The following is a 20787-nucleotide window of genomic DNA, read 5'->3' as shown; positions in this document are numbered from 1 at the left end:
CCCAAGTCCTTCTCCTGTTCTGTAATCCCAACATAAATATATGTCATATTTCGTGAAGAGGTTAAGGACAGGGCGTTTTTTTTTCTTTTTGCTCTTTTTATTTTCTCTCCCTCTCTTCCATGAGCCATAACCTTTTTATTTTTCCATCGAAAAAGCCATATGAGGCTTTTTCTCTTTTTGTGGGGCGAGATATCTTTTTGTACTATAAAACAGGAAAAAAAAATTTAAGTGTGGTGAAATTGTGGAAAAAATAAAAACGCGTTATTTTTTTTAAGGAGTTTGTTTTTCCGGCAATGGTAAAGATGACTCTAAAACAAAATTCTCCAGGTTAGTACAATTAGTGATAACAAACTAAAATAGATTTTTTTTTTATTTACTGTAAATGATGAAAAATAATTCAGAAGTTTGTAAAAAAAAAATATTTGGGGTTTGTACTAAGACCCATACCATATTTATTTTTGTGAGGACTTCTTTTTTGTGTAACAAGCTTATGGCTTTATTTATACCAATTTGTGGTACATATAACATTTTGATCACTTTTTATAGTATTTTTGGGAGGAGCGATAAACCAAAAAAAAGCAACTCTGCTGTTTCGATTTTTTTCTCTGATCATGGCTTATAATTAATTTTATATTTTGATACACCGGACTTTTACAGACACAACGATAAATAATGTTTACATTTTTAATTTCTTGATGGTAATGAGGGAAAAACGGATGATTCAATTTTTTTTCACATATATATCTTTCACAGTGGAAATGAACTAAAAACACATATCCATATTTTTACCTGCAAATAAGATGTGTCTAATGCAAGTCTATGGGAAAATCTGCATAAAAAACTTGGCGTACCAGCAAAAGAAATTGACATGTTGCGGATTTGAAACATGCACTGAAGGTCAGTTTATGCAGAGTAAAAAACACCGCACAGTGGGCACAATTTTTCTTTACATCCCAGCGGCTTTGCTGGAAATGTAAGACGCTGCATTTTTGATGCCGTAAAAATAGTGTCAAAAAATCAACAATAATTGTAGAACTCAAACTGAAGGCCACGGCCCCACTATCAGTATTTGGTCAGTATTCGGTCTCAGGAGTGGGAGCCAAAACCAGGAGTGGGTGATAAATACAGAATTGGTGACTTGTTTCTATTATACATTTTCTCTGATTGTTCCTCATCTGGTTTTAGCTCCTACTCCTGAGAAAAAATACTGACCCAATACTGACCAAATACTGATAGTGGGGCTGTGGCGTAAAGGTCCAGGTTACTAGACTAACATCTTTGTGGTTGCATTAGTCAAGTCAGTTGCACTGTACTAAGAGCTGCAATTATTTTTCCAAATCACCTGAGGAGGCAAAAGATGAAAAGTTACCTCTGTAATACAAATCCTCAAGAGCCTTCCATGTGTCTGCTCTGGCCTCCCGGGTACTCTTACCAGGAATATGAGCATCTGGCCAATGCATCAAGTAGAGATCTAAAAAGGAAGACATAATCTTGTCACTAACGCATGTAGAGTTTGCTACTTTTCCTTACCCATTCATAAAGTGCAATTATGCCGTGGCACTTTAGGACCAGAGTAGTTGGTTGCAGAGTAGTTGGGAGAGCATCCCATCATGTGACGCTTTTTGATAAGTAATTCTGATATCACTAGGTTCATAAATGGAATGCAATTTTTCAATTACGGTACATTTATAAAACCTTTTTTCTAGAGACCAGTTCACTTTTGAGGGGCCTATATATAAAAAATAAATCCCAAGCAAAACAACACTTTAAAAACTAACCCCCCCCCTCAAAGTACTCAAATCTGCATGCAGAAAGTTTGTTAACCCTTCAAGTGCTTCACAGCAATTAACACAAAGCGAAACGAAAAAATTAAAAAAAAAATTTTTGTACTAAAGCATTGCCCCAAATTTTCCTTTTCACAAGGAGTAACAGTAGAAATTGAACCCCACAATTTCTTGTGCAATTTCTCCTGAGTACAGCAATACCTAATGTGTGGTCGGAAACTACTGTTTGTGCACATGGTAGGGGTGTGTTGAGCAACTTGAACCCACAGGTACTTATCAGAATTGTATTTGTTTGGGCCAAAAAGATTAAAAAAGTTTATTTTTTTCCATAAAAATGTTACTTTAGGGCCAAATTTATCATTTTCTTTAAGCTTAATTTAGAATGAAACTCCAAACATTAAAATATCAGACAAATATCCTTCAACAATGGTACAAAAGTCTGCTGCTTATAAAAGCTATTGTAAAAATTAAGGGAAAATAAGAAAAAAAAAATATTGTGAGAACTATAACCTTTATATTTTTCGTCCAACAGAGATTTCAGTGATACCAAACTTCTTTACACATGACTTTTTCATTGCATTATATTACGGATTGATTAAAAAAAATGTTTTTGCCATTTTTTTTTTTTTTACGGTTTTCACTGTAGGGTTCTAAATAATGTGATGGCTTTATAGATAAGGTCGCTCTGGACACAGCAATACCATATATGTGTACTTTTTAATTATTTTTTTACTCAAAAAATGTGGGATTTTTTGCAAAACTTTTTTGGGATTTTTACCTTTTTTTTTTTGTTTTAAAATTTTTATAAATTGTTTTTTTACTTAGCCCCTCTATGAGACATTTAATTTTCTGATTGCTGATCTTGTACCCTTCAATACTTATTTATTGTAGGGTGTTAAACTTGGCAACATCACACTGACAGGAGGCCTGTTAGATCCCGCCTATAGTAGGGCTTAACAGGCCACTGTACCTGGAAAACCCAGAGATTGCCATGGCACAACAATATCGGCACACTGTATGGTCAAACTACCATATTCTCTATTTGGAAGATTCTTCCATGTCAGAAGAATTCTGCTGCTTTGCCAGAGTGATAATCACATCCTCTTTCTCGGTCAGTTTCCCTTCCTCAGGTCCACATATAGTTTCTTTACCTTCATAGTTTTTTTTCAGAGGTTTGTACCTTTCTGATGCAAATCCAATCATGTGAATTTACTACCGGTAGACTCGAAGATTTAGAAACATCTCAAGGTATATGGAAACTGGCTGTACCTAAGCTCAAGTTTGGCTGTCATGGTAAGTTTGGTGTCAATTTTGGGCATCTTAGTGCTTATGCACATGTTCAGGTTTAGTCTATTATATTTACCGTAATAGACCTGAAGAAATTTCTACCAAACTGATCTTGGTTTGCCGCTTTGGCTATGGGACATTTTGTGTAGACTGATGAGACAAAATATATGTACTGTCTATGTAATATGACAAAATGTGTAAACCACCAGGGTCTCATAGATTGATTTACTTTGTACAAATAATGAAAATACTTCTATCTTAAATGCACAGATTTAAGAAGTAGGGCTGAAACTAAATCTCATCCCCGTTTAGCCTCTTTTATGAAGGTCATTTAAATTCCACAAAGTCTAAATTCCTGGCTGGCTCTCGGAGAGCTTGGGAAGTGCGTGAATAACTGGTGGGGTCATCCCGAAGTGGCTTCATTGTGTCTGCTGACGTCCTCTCCTAGGAACTCATAGAACTCTATAGTCACAAGGATTTCACTTCCATTTAGTGAAGAATAGAGATGAGCGTTGTTCTACTCGAACTGTTCGCCAATCTCAAATTCGAGCTGTCTTGGGCGGTGTTCGAGCCATTCGGCGTACACGAAAAATTTGAGAAAAATTCGGCTGTTCGAGGTTATGTTCGATAACTGTTCGTGCACCAAAATCATAACTGGATTTTTTCTCAGTAATGATGAAAATTAATGTTAATACGCAGTTTGAGTGTACAGCGGGGTGGGGGGAGGGGCAGGGGATGGATCTCTGCAGGAACAATGAAGATCTCCATTTTTTTTTCTCTTTCCCGCATTTGCAGTGGGGAGGTGCAATCTGTCAGCCTATCAGCAGCGCACACACGGAGCGAAGTGCTTTTTTTCACACAAGCAAGGGCATGTGTCATTGGCAGTGTATGTCACATGTCCTTGCCCTATAAGACCAAGCCATTTTCCCCGTCGCCACCATTTTCTCACTGCTGCAGCTGCGTGTTAGACGGCACCGCTGTTGCTGTGTGCGCTATACCTTGTTAATTTCAAGCCAATTTTCGCACAAATCTACAGATAGCTTGGGAGTAGGGAATAGTTGTGATTGCAGTCCTTTTAAGGACTAGGTTACAGCATTTCCTACGACTTTTATCAGGCAGGTCTGTGCTCTTAAATAGATAGATTGTGGGAGTAAAGACTAATTGTAATTGGAGTCCTTTTCAGGACTAGGTTACATCAGTTCCTATCAGTTTTTGCCAGGCAGGTCTGTGCCAGTGCTGTGCCATTTTTTTTCACAGCATTTGGCTGAATCTAGCAAAGCTAATCCTTTTTGGCCTATTGCAGCGTGTGTTAGTCAGTGGAGTAGCCTATCTGTGTTGCAAGATATACCACCTGTGTATAGAATACCAATTTTTTTACTGCACCTAGTGAAGTAAAATCTTTTGGGCATAGCATCATTCTATTAGTCCATCTATCCTGACCTCCATCAGGTTGCAAATTGAATATAATTTTTTTCTGCATCTAGCTCTGAAAAAATATTGGGCTTCTAGCTGTGTGTGGGACTTGTTCTATTAATCCATCTATACAGACCTCCATCAGGTTGCAAACTGAATATATTTTTTTCTGCATCTACCTCTGAAAAAATATTGGGCTTCTAGCTGTGTGTGGGACTTGTTCTATTAATCCATCTATACAGACCTCCATCAGGTTGCAAACTGAATATATTTTTTTCTGCATCTACCTCTGAAAAAATATTGGGCTTCTAGCTGTGTGTGGGACTTGTTGTATTAGTCCATCTATACTGACCTCCATCAGGTTGCAAACTGAATATATTTTTTTCTGCATCTACCTCTGAAAAAATATTGGGCTTCTAGCTGTGTGTGGGACTTGTTCTATTAGTCCATCTATACTGACCTCCATCAGGTTGCAAACTGAATATATTTTTTTCTGCATCTACCTCTGAAAAAATATTGGGCTTCTAGCTGTGTGTGGGACTTGTTCTATTAATCCATCTATACAGACCTCCATCAGGTTGCAAACTGAATATATTTTTTTCTGCATCTAGCTCTGAAAAAATATTGGGCTTCTAGCTGTGTGTGGGACTTGTTCTATTAATCCATCTATACAGACCTCCATCAAGTTGCAAACTGAATATATTTTTTTCTGCATCTACCTCTGAAAAAATATTGGGCTTCTAGCTGTGTGTGGGACTTGTTCTATTAATCCATCTATACAGACCTCCATCAGGTTGCAAACTGAATATATTTTTTTCTGCATCTAGCTCTGAAAAAATATTGGGCTTCTAGCTGTGTGTGGGACTTGTTCTATTAATCCATCTATACAGACCTCCATCAGGTTGCAAACTGAATATATATTTTTTCTGCATCTACCTCTGAAAAAATATTGGGCTTCTAGCTGTGTGTGGGACTTGTTGTATTAGTCCATCTATACTGACCTCCATCAGGTTGCAAACTGAATATATTTTTTTCTGCATCTACCTCTGAAAAAATATTGGGCTTCTAGCTGTGTGTGGGACTTGTTCTATTAATCCATCTATACAGACCTCCATCAGGCTGCAAACTGAATATATTTTTTTCTGCATCTACCTCTGAAAAAATATTGGGCTTCTAGCTGTGTGTGGGACTTGATGTATTAGTCCATCTATACTGACCTCCATCGGGTTGCAAACTGAATATATTTTTTTCTGCATCTACCTCTGAAAAAATATTGGGCTTCTAGCTGTGTGTGGGACTTGTTCTATTAGTCCATCTATACTGACCTCCATCAGGTTGCAAACTGAATATATTTTTTTCTGCATCTACCTCTGAAAAAATATTGGGCTTCTAGCTGTGTGTGGGACTTGTTCTATTAATCCATCTATACAGACCTCCATCAGGTTGCAAACTGAATATATTTTTTTCTGCATCTAGCTCTGAAAAAATATTGGGCTTCTAGCTGTGTGTGGGACTTGTTCTATTAATCCATCTATACAGACCTCCATCAGGTTGCAAACTGAATATATTTTTTTCTGCATCTACCTCTGAAAAAATATTGGGCTTCTAGCTGTGTGTGGGACTTGTTCTATTAATCCATCTATACAGACTTCCATCAGGTTGCAAACTGAATATATGTTTTTCTGCATCTAGCTCTGAAAAAATATTGGGCTTCTAGCTGTGTGTGGGACTTGTTCTATTAATCCATCTATACAGACCTCCATCAGGTTGCAAACTGAATATATTTTTTTTCTGCATCTACCTCTGAAAAAATATTGGGCTTCTAGCTGTGTGTGGGACTTGTTGTATTAGTCCATCTATACTGACCTCCATCAGGTTGCAAACTGAATATATTTTTTTCTGCATCTACCTCTGAAAAAATATTGGGCTTCTAGCTGTGTGTGGGACTTGTTCTATTAATCCATCTATACAGACCTCCATCAGGTTGCAAACTGAATATATTTTTTTCTGCATCTACCTCTGAAAAAATATTGGGCTTCTAGCTGTGTGTGGGACTTGTTCTATTAATCCATCTATACAGACCTCCATCAGGTTGCAAACTGAATATATTTTTTTCTGCATCTACCTCTGAAAAAATATTGGGCTTCTAGCTGTGTGTGGGACTTGTTCTATTAATCCATCTATACAGACCTCCATCAGGTTGCAAACTGAATATATTTTTTTCTGCATCTACCTCTGAAAAAATATTGGGCTTCTAGCTGTGTGTGGGACTTGTTCTATTAATCCATCTATACAGACCTCCATCAGGTTGCAAACTGAATATATTTTTTTCTGCATCTACCTCTGAAAAAATATTGGGCTTCTAGCTGTGTGTGGGACTTGTACTATTAATCCATCTATACAGACCTCCATCAGGTTGCAAACTGAATATATTTTTTTCTGCATCTACCTCTGAAAAAATATTGGGCTTCTAGCTGTGTGTGGGACTTGTTGTATTAGTCCATCTATACTGACCTCCATCAGGTTGCAAACTGAATATATTTTTTTCTGCATCTACCTCTGAAAAAATATTGGGCTTCTAGCTGTGTGTGGGACTTGTTCTATTAATCCATCTATACAGACCTCCATCAGGTTGCAAATTGAATATAATTTTTTTCTGCATCTAACCCAGCCAATAGTTTTGGCCTAATACCACAGTTTGGCCACTCAGCTCTGCTCGGTTCCCATCCATTGTTTTTTTGTGCAAACAACTCCAGAGTTGTGAATTAGTTAACCACCAAAATGAGTGGAAAAAGGCCTGCTGCTGGTGGAAAGGGGAATAGGCGTGTTGGGAAGGGGAAAAAAGGTTGTGTCCGTGGGATAGGTGTTAAAGCAACAGTAACATCTGCAGAAGAAAGACCATCTTCCAGCCAAACTAAAATGTCTACTTTTTTTAGCGGACAATGTGATAAGATCCCTTTCTTACGGCCACGCCAATCGCTACAAATTCCAGATGAGGCACAAAAACAGCAGGTGCTTCAACGGATATCAAGTGCTCCTTTAAGTGGGCTCTCCTCCACATCAACTTCAACATCACAAATACTCCAGTCCTCAAAGGTGTCACCCCAATCGCACTTGCTTCCTCACAGCTCCCAAATCTCCAGCTGCCCATCTGAGTATGAGGTAGAACAGATGGTTGAGTCTGCAGAGCTGTTTACTCATACTATAGCCTGGGAATCAGAGGTCGACTCCAGCGCTTCTGTGAATCCAGACGAGGAAATGATCTGCACTGATGCCCAGAATCTTTATGAGTCGGATCCAGGACCAGACGCAGAAGGTTCTGACCATAATGTAGACCCTCATTCCCAAACTGTAACTCCTGTTGGTGGAGACAATGAGGAAGACGATGATAAGACTCAAATACCTGATTGGAGCGACAACTTTAGTTTTTTGTCAGGGCAGGAACAGGTTGGCTCTGAGGACGACGGGTGTGATAACGCACAGGGTGATGATGATGAGGTTGGAGATTCCACTTACTGTCAACCCACAGTCAGCCAAGAGATGAGGTCAGCAGAGGAGGTGGAGGAAGATGCTAGTGACGACGAGGTCAGGTTGCGCCTTCCTGGACAGAGACGTAGTACTGGAAGCACGTCACCAACTGCATCCTCAAACACAACTCTGCCTCTCACCACAAGTCGTGGTGGCTCTTCAGGTCGCATGGGTGCTAAGCCTTGCATAGCCTGGGCATTTTTTCAGATCGATAAAGATGACCCAACTCGTGTTATCTGTAACATTTGTCAGCAAAAGCTAAGTAGAGGCCAAAAAATACATAGTTTGAGTACTTCATGCATGAACCGGCACATGGACATGAAGCATAAGTTGCAGTGGGAAGCTCAGTGTGCTACAATGCGGCCTAGCCGGCCGGGCCAACCACCGTCTGCCTTATCTTGTGCATCTGCGGCCTCTTCATCCTCTGTGACTGGGGGGACAGCAGTCACACCTGTTTTGGGGCGCAGACCTGCCACCTCTTTACCCGCAACAGCCAGCGTGATTGGCAGGTCATCATTTTCTTTGGAGGTGGTAACACCAGCTGGTGTTGAGCGCTGTCCGACATCGATAGCACCACCTTTGGATCAAGGCAACCTAACATGTCCGCCTGCATCTTCCTCACAGACCGGCAGTTTGCCGGGGACACCCTTATCAACCCCGTCTAAGCACAATAGCCAGCCCTCGGTCCGTCAGATGTGGACAAGTAAAAGACCATTTCCTCCTAGCCATGAGAAAGCTAAGAGGTTGAATTTCACCATCTGCAAGCTCTTGGCTACAGAAATGCTGCCTTTCCGCCTGGTGGACACAGAGGATTTTCGAGACCTTATGTCCGTCGCAGTGCCCCAGTACCAGATGCCCAGTCGGCACTACTTCTCAAAGAAAGGTGTGCCTGCGCTCCACCAGCATGTCGCACACAACATCACCGCTTCTTTGAGAAACTCTGTGTGTGACAGGGTGCATTTCACCACAGACACTTGGACGAGTAGGCATGGACAGGGGCGTTACATGTCGCTGACTGGGCACTGGGTAACTATGGTGACAGCAGGACAAGGGGCTGCTGTCCAAGTCTTGCCGTCCCCACGAGTTGTGCGTCAATCCTCTTTATGTCAAAGTTCCTCCACTGCTTCTGCCTCCTCAACCTCCTCTCGGTCTTCCACCTGCACCCAAAGCCTGTCTGGTCATGCCACAAGCTTTCTAACTGCGCAGAAGGGATCCTGCACACCTCCTTACTATGCTGGCAGTAGGGCTCAACGTCATCAGGCGGTTTTTACATTGAAATGTCTGGGAAATGTGAGTCACACAGCTGAGGAGTTGTGGTCAGCTGTGGAGAACCAATTTCATGAATGGTTGTCTCCACTGGACCTGAAACCAGGGAAGGCCGTGTGCGACAATGCTGCAAACCTGGGTGCGGCCCTTCGCCGGGGCAATGTCACACACGTGCCTTGTATGGCTCACGTGTTGAACCTGGTTGTCCAGCAATTTTTAGCCCACTATCCCAGACTAGATGGCCTTCTGCAGAGGGCACGGTCGCTGTGTGCTCACTTCCGCCGTTCGCATCCCGCAGCTCAGCGACTTACATCTCTACAGAAGTCGTTGGGCCTGCCACTTCACCGGCTAAAATGCGATGTGCCTACCCGGTGGAATTCTACTCTGCACATGTTGCAGCGACTGTGGCAGCACCGACAAGCCCTGGTGCAATACGTTCTGACGTATAGCCTGGGCCAACGAGATTCAGAGGTGGGGCAAATCACGCTGGAGGAGTGGTCTCAGATCAGGGACCTATGCACCCTTCTGCACAGTTTTGAAATGGCGACGAAGATGTTTAGTGCTGACGATGCCATTATCAGCATGACTATTCCGGTGATTTACATGCTGGAGCACATGTTAAACAGAATTCGGAGTCAGGTGGTGGCACAAGAGGAGGTGGAGGAAGTAGAGGAGGAGGAGTTGTATGCGGAAGGGCTAACATCTGCAAGGTCCAGACGGTCGGCAGCACCAAGGCGGCAGGCATGTGAGGGTGGGGGAGATGGTTTTACCAGGGCGCATGGTAGCAGCCAAACTAGTGAGGAAGGTGCAGGAGCCCAGGAAGAAGTGGAGGACGAACTGATGGAAGACTCATCAGATGAGGGAGACCTTGATCACATTTCTGTTGTGCGAGGTTGGGGGGAGAGGACAGAGGAAGGAAGCATGATTGTTACCTCGCCACCAACACAACAGGGACTTGGTGCTCCTGGATGCGCAACACACATGAGTGCCTTCTTGCTGCACTACCTGCAACATGACCCTCGAATTGTGAGAATTAGAAATAATCCTGACTACTGGGTTGCCACACTGTTAGATCCCCGGTACAAAAGTAAATTTGCAGAAATTATTCCTGCCATAGAAAGGGATGCACGCATGCAGGAGTATCAGCAGAGACTGTTGCAGAATCTTACATGTGCTTTTCCACAAAATACCAGTGGTGCACGTAGTGAATCTCACAGTTCCAACTTGCCAACCGTGGGACCGTCAAGTGTTCAGCACTCAAACCGTAACAGAACCACAGTATCTGCTGGTAACATCAATTTTGCGGAATCATTTCACCACTTTTTTAGCCCATCCTTTGCAAGGCCACAGGAGACAAGAAGTCTGACACATAGTCAACGCCTAGAGACGATGGTACAGGAGTATCTCCAAGTAAACATTGAAGCCACGACTGTGTCACTGGACCCTTGCTCTTTTTGGGCTTCCAATCTGGATAAATGGCCGGAGCTAGCCACTTACGCCTTGGAGATCTTGTCATGCCCCGCAGCCAGCGTTCTGTCTGAACGTGTGTTCAGCGCTGCTGGTGGTGTGCTGACAGATAAGCGCACGCGGCTCTCCACTGATAATGTAGACAGACTCACGTTCATAAAGATGAACAAATCATGGATCCGAAACGACTTTTCTACCCCTGTGTCATCCTGGGGAGAGTAAAAGCTTGATGATTGGTTAAAATCACCCTACCAACCGTTTTAAGCTTTCAAATTACTAATCATGTTTATCTGTATCTTGGCTGGAAAATAATTTGGGCTTTGTAGCAGTGTGCAGCACTGATTCTATTAGGCCATCTATAATAAGCTCCACCAGATTTAAAATTACTAATCATGTTTATCTGTATCTTGACTGGAAAATAATTTGGGCTTTGTAGCAGTGTGCAGCACTGATCCTATTAGGCCATCTATACTAAAGCTTCACCAGATTTAAAATTAATAATAATTTTTAGCTGCATCTAGCCCGGAAAATAATTTTGGGGCTCCGAGATGCGCAAGACACATAAGTGCCTTCTTGCTGCACTACCTGCAGCATGACCCTCATATTGTCAGAATTCGAAGTAATCATGACTACTGGGTTGCCACACTCTTAGATCCCCCAAACTTTTCGATCAACCTTTTCATTTTAATAAAGACCAAAAAAATGGTCATTTTTGAAATTATAAGCATTAGCAGGTTGTTAGAAACTGAAATCAAACAGTTTTCAACTCAAAACTTTATTCTAGGTGATGTTACATTTTCACATAGGACCCCTTGTTCGAAAGGAGCTTCTGAACTCTCTCGTCCATTGAATTTGTCAGGTTTTGGATGGTTTCTGCTTCAATTGTTTTGCATGAGGACAGAATACCCTCCCAGAGCTGTTGCTTAGATGTGAACTGCCTCCCGCCATCATAGACACTCCTTTTAATGATGCTCCAAAGGTTCTGAATGGGGTACAGGTCAGGGGAGCATGGGGGTCACACCATAAGTTTGTCCCCTTTTATGCCCATATCAGCCAGAGATGCAGATGTTTTATGTGCAGCATGAGATGGTGCATTATCATGCAGAAAAATGATCTTGCTGTGAAATACACGGTTCTTCTTCTTGAACCATGGCAGGAAGTGCTGTTTGAGAAAATCCACATACATTATGGAGTTCATCTTTAGCGCCTTCAGGGATCCTAAAGGGGCCGACAATCTCTCTCCCCATGATTCCAGCCCAAAACATTACTCCACCTCCTCCTTGTTGGCGCTGTAGCCATGTTTGCGTGGGGTGTCCATCAACCAGCCATCCTCCACTCCATCCATCTGGACCATCGAGCGCTGCACGGCACTCATCCGTGAACAAAACAGTTTTGAAATCAGTCTTCATGTAATGTTTGGCCCACTGGAGCCGTTTCTGCTTGTGTGAAGTGGATAGAGGAGGTCGACAGGATGGCGTATGCACAGCTGCAAACCTCTGACGGACCCTGCATCTTGTTGTTCGGGGGTCGTTGGAGGCACAAGCAGCTTCAAAAACTTGTCTGCTGCTATGACAAGGCTTTTTTGCCGCTGCTCTTTCAACCTGACGTAATTGCCTGTAGGAAAGAGTCCTCAATTTGCCCTTATCAGCACGCACACGTGTGTACTGTGAATCAGCTACATACTTCTTGATTGCCAAGACACTTCATCCTGATCATCGCACAATGTTGATTGTAGTCATGCCTTGACCTAAACACTCCACAATTTGTTGCTTCTCAGCAGCCGACACATCCTTTTTCTTTCCCATTTTGGCAGAAAATGTAGGCTGCTTAATAATGTGAGACAACCTTCTTAAGTAGTCTTGCCTTTCATTGGACACACCTGCCAAACTAATTAGCACAGGTGTCTGCAATTGCTTACAGTGATATAAAGAGCCCTGACACACATCACCATCAATGAGTTTTACTGACAAACAAACAAATTCTTCCCTTATCACTCCTAAACACTTTTTGCATAATAATTTGGAACGCAGTGTACATGTGCTTTTCCACAAAACACCAGTGGTTCACGTAGTGAATCTTACAGTTCTAACTTGCCAACCGTGGTCTGTATGGAGTTGTTCAATAAAGGGCCCAAAATTAAGATAACATAGATGGGAGAGGTCTCTATGAATAGGAATTCCTAAGTATTTGATACCCTGTGAGGGCCAGGCAAAGGGAAAGTTGGACTGGATGGAATCCTATATGGATTTGGGGAGGGAGACATCAAGGGCCTCAGACTTCGCTGCATTGATTTTAAAATTTGACCATGTAACAAAGTGATCTATTTCAGCCATAACAGCATGGATGGATATATGTGATTGAGTGATATATACTAGGACATCATCAGCAAATAGAGAGCACTTGTACTCGGTGCCTCCCACCTCAATCCACCTAATATTGGGGTTATGGCGAATTGATGAGAGCAGGTGCTCCGTCACTAGGATGTATAAGAGAGGGGACAGAGGACATCCCTGCCTTGTCCCATTGGTGATTGTGAAAGGTGATGAAAATGTTCTGATGCACCCCCTGGGCCTTGGGACACCCGGAGCCGGACCCTTTTTGGTGGATGCTGGTGGTTGTAGTCTTTGTGGCGGCGACCCGGTTCCGTGGCTCAGGGTGGTCAAACCAGTGGCGGAACTATTTATGTGGTTTTGATGTTTAAATGTCCGACTACGCCACCCGTGGATTGCGGTCAGAGTGAACCGCCGCTGCAGGGCAGACCGCTGAGGCTGGTGTTGTGGGTGCAGCAGAGCGTAGAATAACTCCCCACGGGAGGAGTATAGCCTCAGGGCAGTGTATGCGGAGGATGGGGGTGATGGTGCAGGGCAGCAGCAGTAACGACACGGAGTCAGTGATGCAGTCCAGGGCCTTTACTCACAGTTCTTATTATCCAGACCACGTCTGCAGGTAACGGCTGCCCACGTCATACTGTGCTCACCAGGTGAGGGGCTCAGACAACTCCCAGATAACTTTGGAGCGCTTCACAGGACCCCCTTTGTGTGTCCTTTGTCTGGCCTTTCTTACCAACCCTTCTGTCCGGCTGCCTCGGGCCTCCTCTTGGTAAACTTGGCGCCAGTTTCCCTGACCCTATGTGGTGCCTTCCTAGCGGGTGTAGAGAGGGGCTGCGCCACATAAAATGTCACAGCCTCCGGTTTCTAGCTGAGGGTCGTTTCCTGCCTCCACTAGTTTCGGGGACCGGTCTCCCCCTTTGGCCTGACCCCTCCACGCAGGTGGATTCGGGCGTGCGGTGGCGACTCGCCCGTCCGCACCCCTGGGATCCCTTCATTCCTCGTTCCTGGAGCCTTCTCCGCTCCTCTTCCTTCCTTCTCCCTCTTCCAGGCCTGGGCCTCTGTTACTAGGCCCGCCTCCGGAGCAGAGCTCATGCAGAGCCCCTGCTCCCTGCCACTTCTGCTCAGACTTCTCTGCACTGAACTAAGATGGTGCCCACCTTTTATACTCCCTTCTCAATGCACCCAGGAACTGCTTCCTCCCTGCTCCTGCACTACAGGGTTCCCCTTCCTCAGTGTTCCCTCCCCCCACTCCAGCCAGGGACAGGGACTGTCGTGCCCATCTCAGAGGCATATTGGTCGCCCTGCCCCACGGCAATGTGGTGTAATGCATGCAGGTGTCGGGTCCTGATCCACACTCCATCCTTACCTGAGAGTGAGATATCACACCTCTGGGTGAGGTGCAATACCTCTGTAGCAACCGAGCCCTCAGGGTGCTACAGTTCCATTTATCTTCAGCCTAGGTGACGTATTGTGATACAGGGCCGTGATTTTGGCTATAAAAGGGTCCCCTAGACCCCTACCCCAAGCTTTTTAAGAGAATCATATATGGCGTGCCAGGAGACTCTATGGAATGCTTTCTCAGCATCCAACGAGAGTATCTAATTACAAATTTTTAACTGCATCTAGCCCAGGAAATACTTTGTGCCTAGTAGCAGTGTCTGCTAGTCAGCGGATTATCCCGGCTGTTAAGCAAGCTACACCACCTGTAGTTTAGACACTTAATTTTTTCAAAGGAAATGCTTCGGGACCATGGGATACTCAGTGAAGAGCATCAGGAGGCACCCCAAGGCATAGGGGCTGGGACTGGCAGTAGGATGCCATGCGGTGGACAGCCGAGCTCGATCCTTATAAAAGCTTTTTAACTGCAGCAGCTTTAGTGGACGCTACTGGAGCTGGAATTACGTGGCTGCTGGCATGAGACTTGCCCTCCAATAGATCCTTGTAAATGGATTTAAAGTGTATTCATTGAAATTAGAGAGACAATTTAAATTAAAAAGCTTAGAGCTGCCTCCACGACAGGGGGGCTCGCTCGACCCACCAGCGGACAGGCACCAGTATTGGGAGAGGGGGGCTGGCCATCAGGGTTCACCGCGGCTCTGGCACAAACCCGGCGACACGGAGGTGGCACGGGCAGGAGCGGACTGGCCGTGTCGGCTTCTCACTTTTTGGATTTTAGAAGGGCATGACATGCCTATATCTGTGTCTCCCCCTCCTTTTACTCCTCCACCTCTTTTATTTTCGCATGACTATATGTACTTGTCACTTTTCCATGTGTTAGTTATGTCTTCTGAGCAGTTTGTCAGCTTTTGGACACCTTTGAAGGTGTTTTCTATGTGTTTCTATGTGTTTTTGTTTGCTTGCCATTGGTTTTAACGGTGTTCGAAGGTGTTCGACGAACAGTTCGACGAACAGTTCGGCGAACACACGGGTGTTCGACAAACCGAACCGAACTCGAACACTACGGGGGTGGCTCAACACTAGTGAAGAATATGGATTCCTGTATTTATAAATTCTCAGAAGGCCACACGTCACTGCACAGGTGAAATAATCTATCCTTCTAAGCAAGGCCATTTACAGGTATAATAAAACCACTGGATTAGCTGATTTTGCAACCTAGTGGCAAGGCAATATCTAGTAAACTTTATAAAGTAATTGTAGTAGCTTTTTCCACTATCTATGCATGTAAACAACAATCCAAAAAGTTTTCAAACTTTTACTAGAAAAAGATTTTTTGTTTATTCAAACACAGCGGTAAGGTTGCAGCTCTAGGGTATAATAATAATAATAATAATCCTTTTATTTATATAGCGCAAACATATTCCGCAGCGCTTTACAACTCAGACAATTAACAGACATTTTTGACACTGTCCCCATCGGGGCTCACAGTCTACATTCCCTATCAGTATGTCTTAGCAATGTGGGAGGAAACCGGAGAACCCGGAGGAAACCCACACAAACACGGGGAGAACATACAAACTCCTTGCAGATGTTGTCCTTGGTGGGATTTGAACCCACCAACCACTGCGCCACCGTTCCGCCCATGGTATGTGCACATGCCAACTTTCTCAGGCAGATGCTGCCAAGAGCCGCCTGAAAAAGCACTAGAAAAACATTGAAAAGAATTAATACCGTATATTACGGCGTATAAGACGACCTGGTGTATAAGACGACCCCCCTACTTTCCTGTTAAAATATAGAGTTTAGGATATATTCACCGTATAAGACTACCCCTTTTCCAACGCATACCAAACACCGGTAAAAATTAAAAAAAAACAGATTTGAATTTAACATGGTCCTTTTTTAATTTAAATTCTTATGACATGCAGGTATATAGCAGGAAAACTGTCACTCATAAACATATTAAAATAGGGGGGACCCCACGTCATTTTTTGGGGGGGTCCCCCATTCTAATAGCTAGTAAAGGCTAGGTATTCAGCTGGGGGCTGATATTAGTAGCCTGGGAAGCTCCGTGGGTATTACCCCCTTCCCAGACTTCAAACATCTGCCCCAGCCGTCTGCTTAACCTCCGCTAGAGACTATAATGATGGTGGATCCCACGCCAATTTTCTTTCTAAAAAATCCTTTATTTTAACACTAAATGACAATTGAGGGGTTAATAAAGATGCAGTCCCTAAATTATTATTAATTTTGTAATTAATTTTTCCCAAAAATGTTGACGTGGGCTTCGCCATATTTTTGTGTCCAGCCAGGTACAGCAGGCAGGAACGGGCTGCCCCCAACCACCAGCTGCCCATTTGTACCTGGCCGGACACAACAATATAGGGATGCCCTTTTTTTTTCAATTATTTCATGAAATAATTAAAAAAAAAAAAGACGTGGGGCTTCGCCCTATTTTTGTGTCCAGCCAGGTACAACTAGGCAGCTGGGGGCTGGAATCTGCAGCGCAGGGAGGCCCAAGCTTTCTGGCCCCCCCCCGCTGCAAATTGCAGTCCGCAGCCACCCCGGAAAATGGCGCGTTCATAGAAGCGCCATCTTCTGGCGCTGTACCCAACTCATCCAGGGCCCTGGTGCGGTGGCTCACTGGGTAATAAAGGGGTTAGGGCCAGCTTGGCATTATCAGCTGGCCCTAAGCCCGAAATTCATGGGGTCACGTCAATATTAGACATGACCGCCATGAATTTCTAGTAAAGTAATTAAAAAAAACACAAACACCCAGAATAAAGTCCTTTAATTGAAATAAAGACACAATTTTTTAATGTTCTAAATTAAACCATACTTACAGTCACGCCCATTCCAGCTGAAGCCAACGATCTCCTGCAATAAAAGTAAAATAATAAAGCAACCTCATCCTTACCTCTCCATGGTTCCCAGGACCGGTCCAGCTCTGCTACATTCACATGACAGGCTGCACCGCAGCAGAACGCTGCCGTTCAGCTTGCCATGCGGCAGACACTGAGAAGCACAGGCATGCTTGTGCTCCTCAGTGTCTGACTGTGACGGCATCCAGATGAGCCGAGATCATGTCCAATGAACTCGGCTCACCTCATGCACGTCACTGACAGCGTGGGAAAATTCTCCTGCTCCCCGCATGCGCAGTAGAAGTTTCCCACGCTGTCAGTGACGGACGTCCAGGAGGTGAGCTGAGTTCATTGTCGGCTCATCTGGATGCCGTCACAGCGAGACACTGAGGAGCGCAAGCATGCCTGCGCTTCTCAGTGTCTGCGGGATGACAGGCTGGATGGCAGCGTTCTGCTGCGGTCCAGCCTGTCATCTCGATGTAGCAGAGCTGGAGCCGTCCTGGGAACCATGGAAAGATAAGGATGAGGTTGCTTTATTATTTTACTTTTATTGCAGGAGATCGTTGGCTTCAGCTGGAATGGGCGTGATGGTAAGTATGGTTTAATTTAGAACAATAAAGAATTGTGTGTTTATTTCAATTAAAGGACTTTATTCTGGGTGTTTGTGTTTTTTTTAACTTTGACTATGGGGTTAGTAATGGGGGTGTCTTATAGACGCCTCTCCATTACTAACCTGGGCTTGATGTCAGCTGGCATTATAAGCTGACATCAACCCCAGCCCTATTACCCCACTGCCACCGCTACAGGGCAGTGGGAAGAGCAAGGCTAAGTGCCAGAATTTGCGCATCCTATGGATGCGCCATTTCTGGGGCGGCTGACGGCTGGTGTTTCTAGCCTGGGAGGGGGCCAATATTCATGGCACCCTTCCTGGGCTATTAATATCAGCCTCCAGCTGTCTGCCTAGCCTTTGCTAGCTATTAAAATAGGGGGGACCCCACGTCATTTTTTTGGGATCCCCCATTTTAATAGCTAGTAAAGGCTAGGTATTCAGCTGGGGGCTGATATTAGTAGCCTGGGAAGCTCCGTGGGTATTACCCCCTTCCCAGGCTTCAAACATCTGCCCCAGCCGTCTGCTTAAGCTCCGCTAGAGACTAAAATTAAGGGGAACCCCACGCCAATTTTTTTTTAAATAAATCCGTTATTTTAACACTAGATGACAAGTACAGTAACCAGCACTGTCACTGTACTTCATATATATGTGACTGACATGTTTCTATCTATCTAATCTATGTGTGATCCTCTATCTTTCTGTTATAAATTGTCGGGTACCGCTGCTGAAATGCCGGCCGGCTTTTTTAAAGAGACAGTGCATGAAAACACTAATATTTGTTTTAATAAATCCTTTACACTAAATGACAAGTACAGTAAGCAGCACTGTCACTGTACTTCATATATATGTGACTGACATGTTTCTATCTATCTAATCTATGTGTGATGCTCTATTCTTTCTATTCTAAATTGTCGGGTGCCGGCTTATGCCGCTGCTGAATTGCCGGCTTTTCATATATTGTCACAGAAGCGATGCGAACTTCCCTGCTCCGGACACAGCGCAGCGCTTCTGTGACAAGTGAAAGCTGTCGGCACAGAAGCCCTGCGCTGTGTCCGGAGCTGGGAATACGCAGCGATGTGTCAGTTTCAGCACAGAAGCGCTGACTGTCTGGACCTACCGCCGCCGTATTTTAACTCCCTCCACCTTATATTAACTCCGACATGGCAGGGATACGGCCACGGCAGCTTATTAACACCCCCAGAGTATCCCCGCATGTCAATTTCTGAAAGTTCAAAAGCATTACCGGCGTATAAGACGACCCCAGACTAGACAGAAGATTTTTCAGTCTTCAAAAGTCGTCTTATACGCCGGAATATACGGTATATGCGCAGCAATGTGAAAATGTCTTGATATGGATAAGTTCTGTCTTTTGTCACTTCTTTTATCAGCTTCAGGTTTCAAAAGCTGTGAAGCGGTTAAAAGAAACAACCAATCTTTAGGCAGTTTCCACTTTGAAGTTGCCACCAGCTTAGGGAATGTGCACACGTTGAGGATTTACTGCAAATATTTCTACATCAAAACCATGCAGAAAAAATGCGGCAGAAAAATTGAGTATTTTTGCCTGTGTTTTTTATGCGTTTTTCCAGTTCATTAGAATGGGTGAATAACGCTGTAAAAACAGTGAAAGAATTGACATGCTGCAGATGTGAAACTGCTTCAAATCTGCAAGGAAAACATAAGCAGCATGTGCATGAGATTTCAGGAGGCTCATTCACTTTGCTGGTGCTGTAAACTACTGCCTTTTTCGAGGCAAAAGTGTGCTGAAAAAAAGCAGGAAATACAAGGAGAAAATGTCATGTGTGAACATACCCTTATAAATAAAATTAAAATGATAAAAAAAAGTTGCAAACACAACGTAATTTACAGAAAAATACCGCTAGCAGTGAATAGATTGAAAATCTTTTCAAATTGCTTCTGTGCTGAGAACTTGGTTCAATATTAAAAAATAATACCTAATTTTCCCCCATAAAATGTAATAATTAACACTTGGAAATCTCATAATTATATTTAACTAATATAGATAACACTAGGCGGCTGTTGTAGTTAAAGAGAACCTGCCATTCGATTCTTGATGCCCGAACAACAGGCAGCATGAACCAGAGCCTGGTAATGAGATTGTAGCCAGATATGTTTTACTTTGAAATGCTGCGACATAGTTTGAAGAGCCGTCCGATGACATCTCCAGCTGACTTCTTCCCATACTGCTCCTGGTGATTGACAGCTCTCTCCCATGTCATAAGAAGAGAAATATCAATTAACTGGAGTGTTTTAAAGTGCAAGCTCTGATTCCGGCTGGCCATGGTTCAGGCAGCATGAATCTAACGACAGGTTCCCTTTAAACATCTTTTGTAACTTAAGAAATGGAGTAGAGCTCTCGCATAGTGTCCCAGCTAATCAACCTTTTCCCTGTCAAGGACGTATCTCACATGTCTTTGCAGGAAGTACTTTAGGAGCCAAAAACATATGGGATACTGGAGGTTTTTTTTCCTGAAGCTTTTCTTTTTAATGTTTTTTTTTTCTGCTAGTTTCCTGAGCACTTTTTCATTATTTCTGCTGAATCTTTTCAACAGAGATTTTCCAGATGTTTTTTTAACTCCATTGAACAATGAAGAAATGTGAACTAAAAATGCTGGAAAAAAGCTTATAAAAATGCTCAGGCAACAACCAGCGCCTTTTGAGCTTACACATTGACTTCTGTTGTAAAGTATAGAGAGTCTTCACAGCAGAAAACACCTGGAGAATGGTTCGCTCACTTTTTCTAACTACTTTGCATCTTTGGAAACCTAAAGCAGTTAAAACAAGCTAAAAAGCTTGAACATATGCACAGCAAGTCATTTTTTACA

At 43.5% G+C, this 20787-nt stretch overlaps 1 protein-coding gene across 3 annotated transcripts in view; it reads right to left on the bottom strand.

The window, feature by feature from the left end:
• The window catches only part of LOC141156641 (uncharacterized oxidoreductase ZK1290.5-like), a 199732-nt gene that overhangs the window by 107344 nt on the left and 71601 nt on the right, over positions 1–20787 (bottom strand). For all 3 annotated transcript variants that reach the window (XM_073642833.1, XM_073642832.1, XM_073642834.1), the window contains one exon: positions 1370–1471. In XM_073642833.1, the coding sequence (XP_073498934.1) occupies positions 1370–1471 (102 nt within the window). The remainder of the gene's footprint in view (positions 1–1369; positions 1472–20787) is intronic.

The sequence above is a fragment of the Phyllobates terribilis genome, unplaced genomic scaffold (assembly GCF_046119375.1).
Source record: "Phyllobates terribilis strain yellow unplaced genomic scaffold, ASM4611937v1 Scaffold_8__6_contigs__length_399053987, whole genome shotgun sequence".
In the NCBI taxonomy this organism is placed as follows: Eukaryota; Metazoa; Chordata; class Amphibia; order Anura; family Dendrobatidae; genus Phyllobates; species Phyllobates terribilis.
This window is presented reverse-complemented; position numbering and strand designations above follow the sequence as displayed.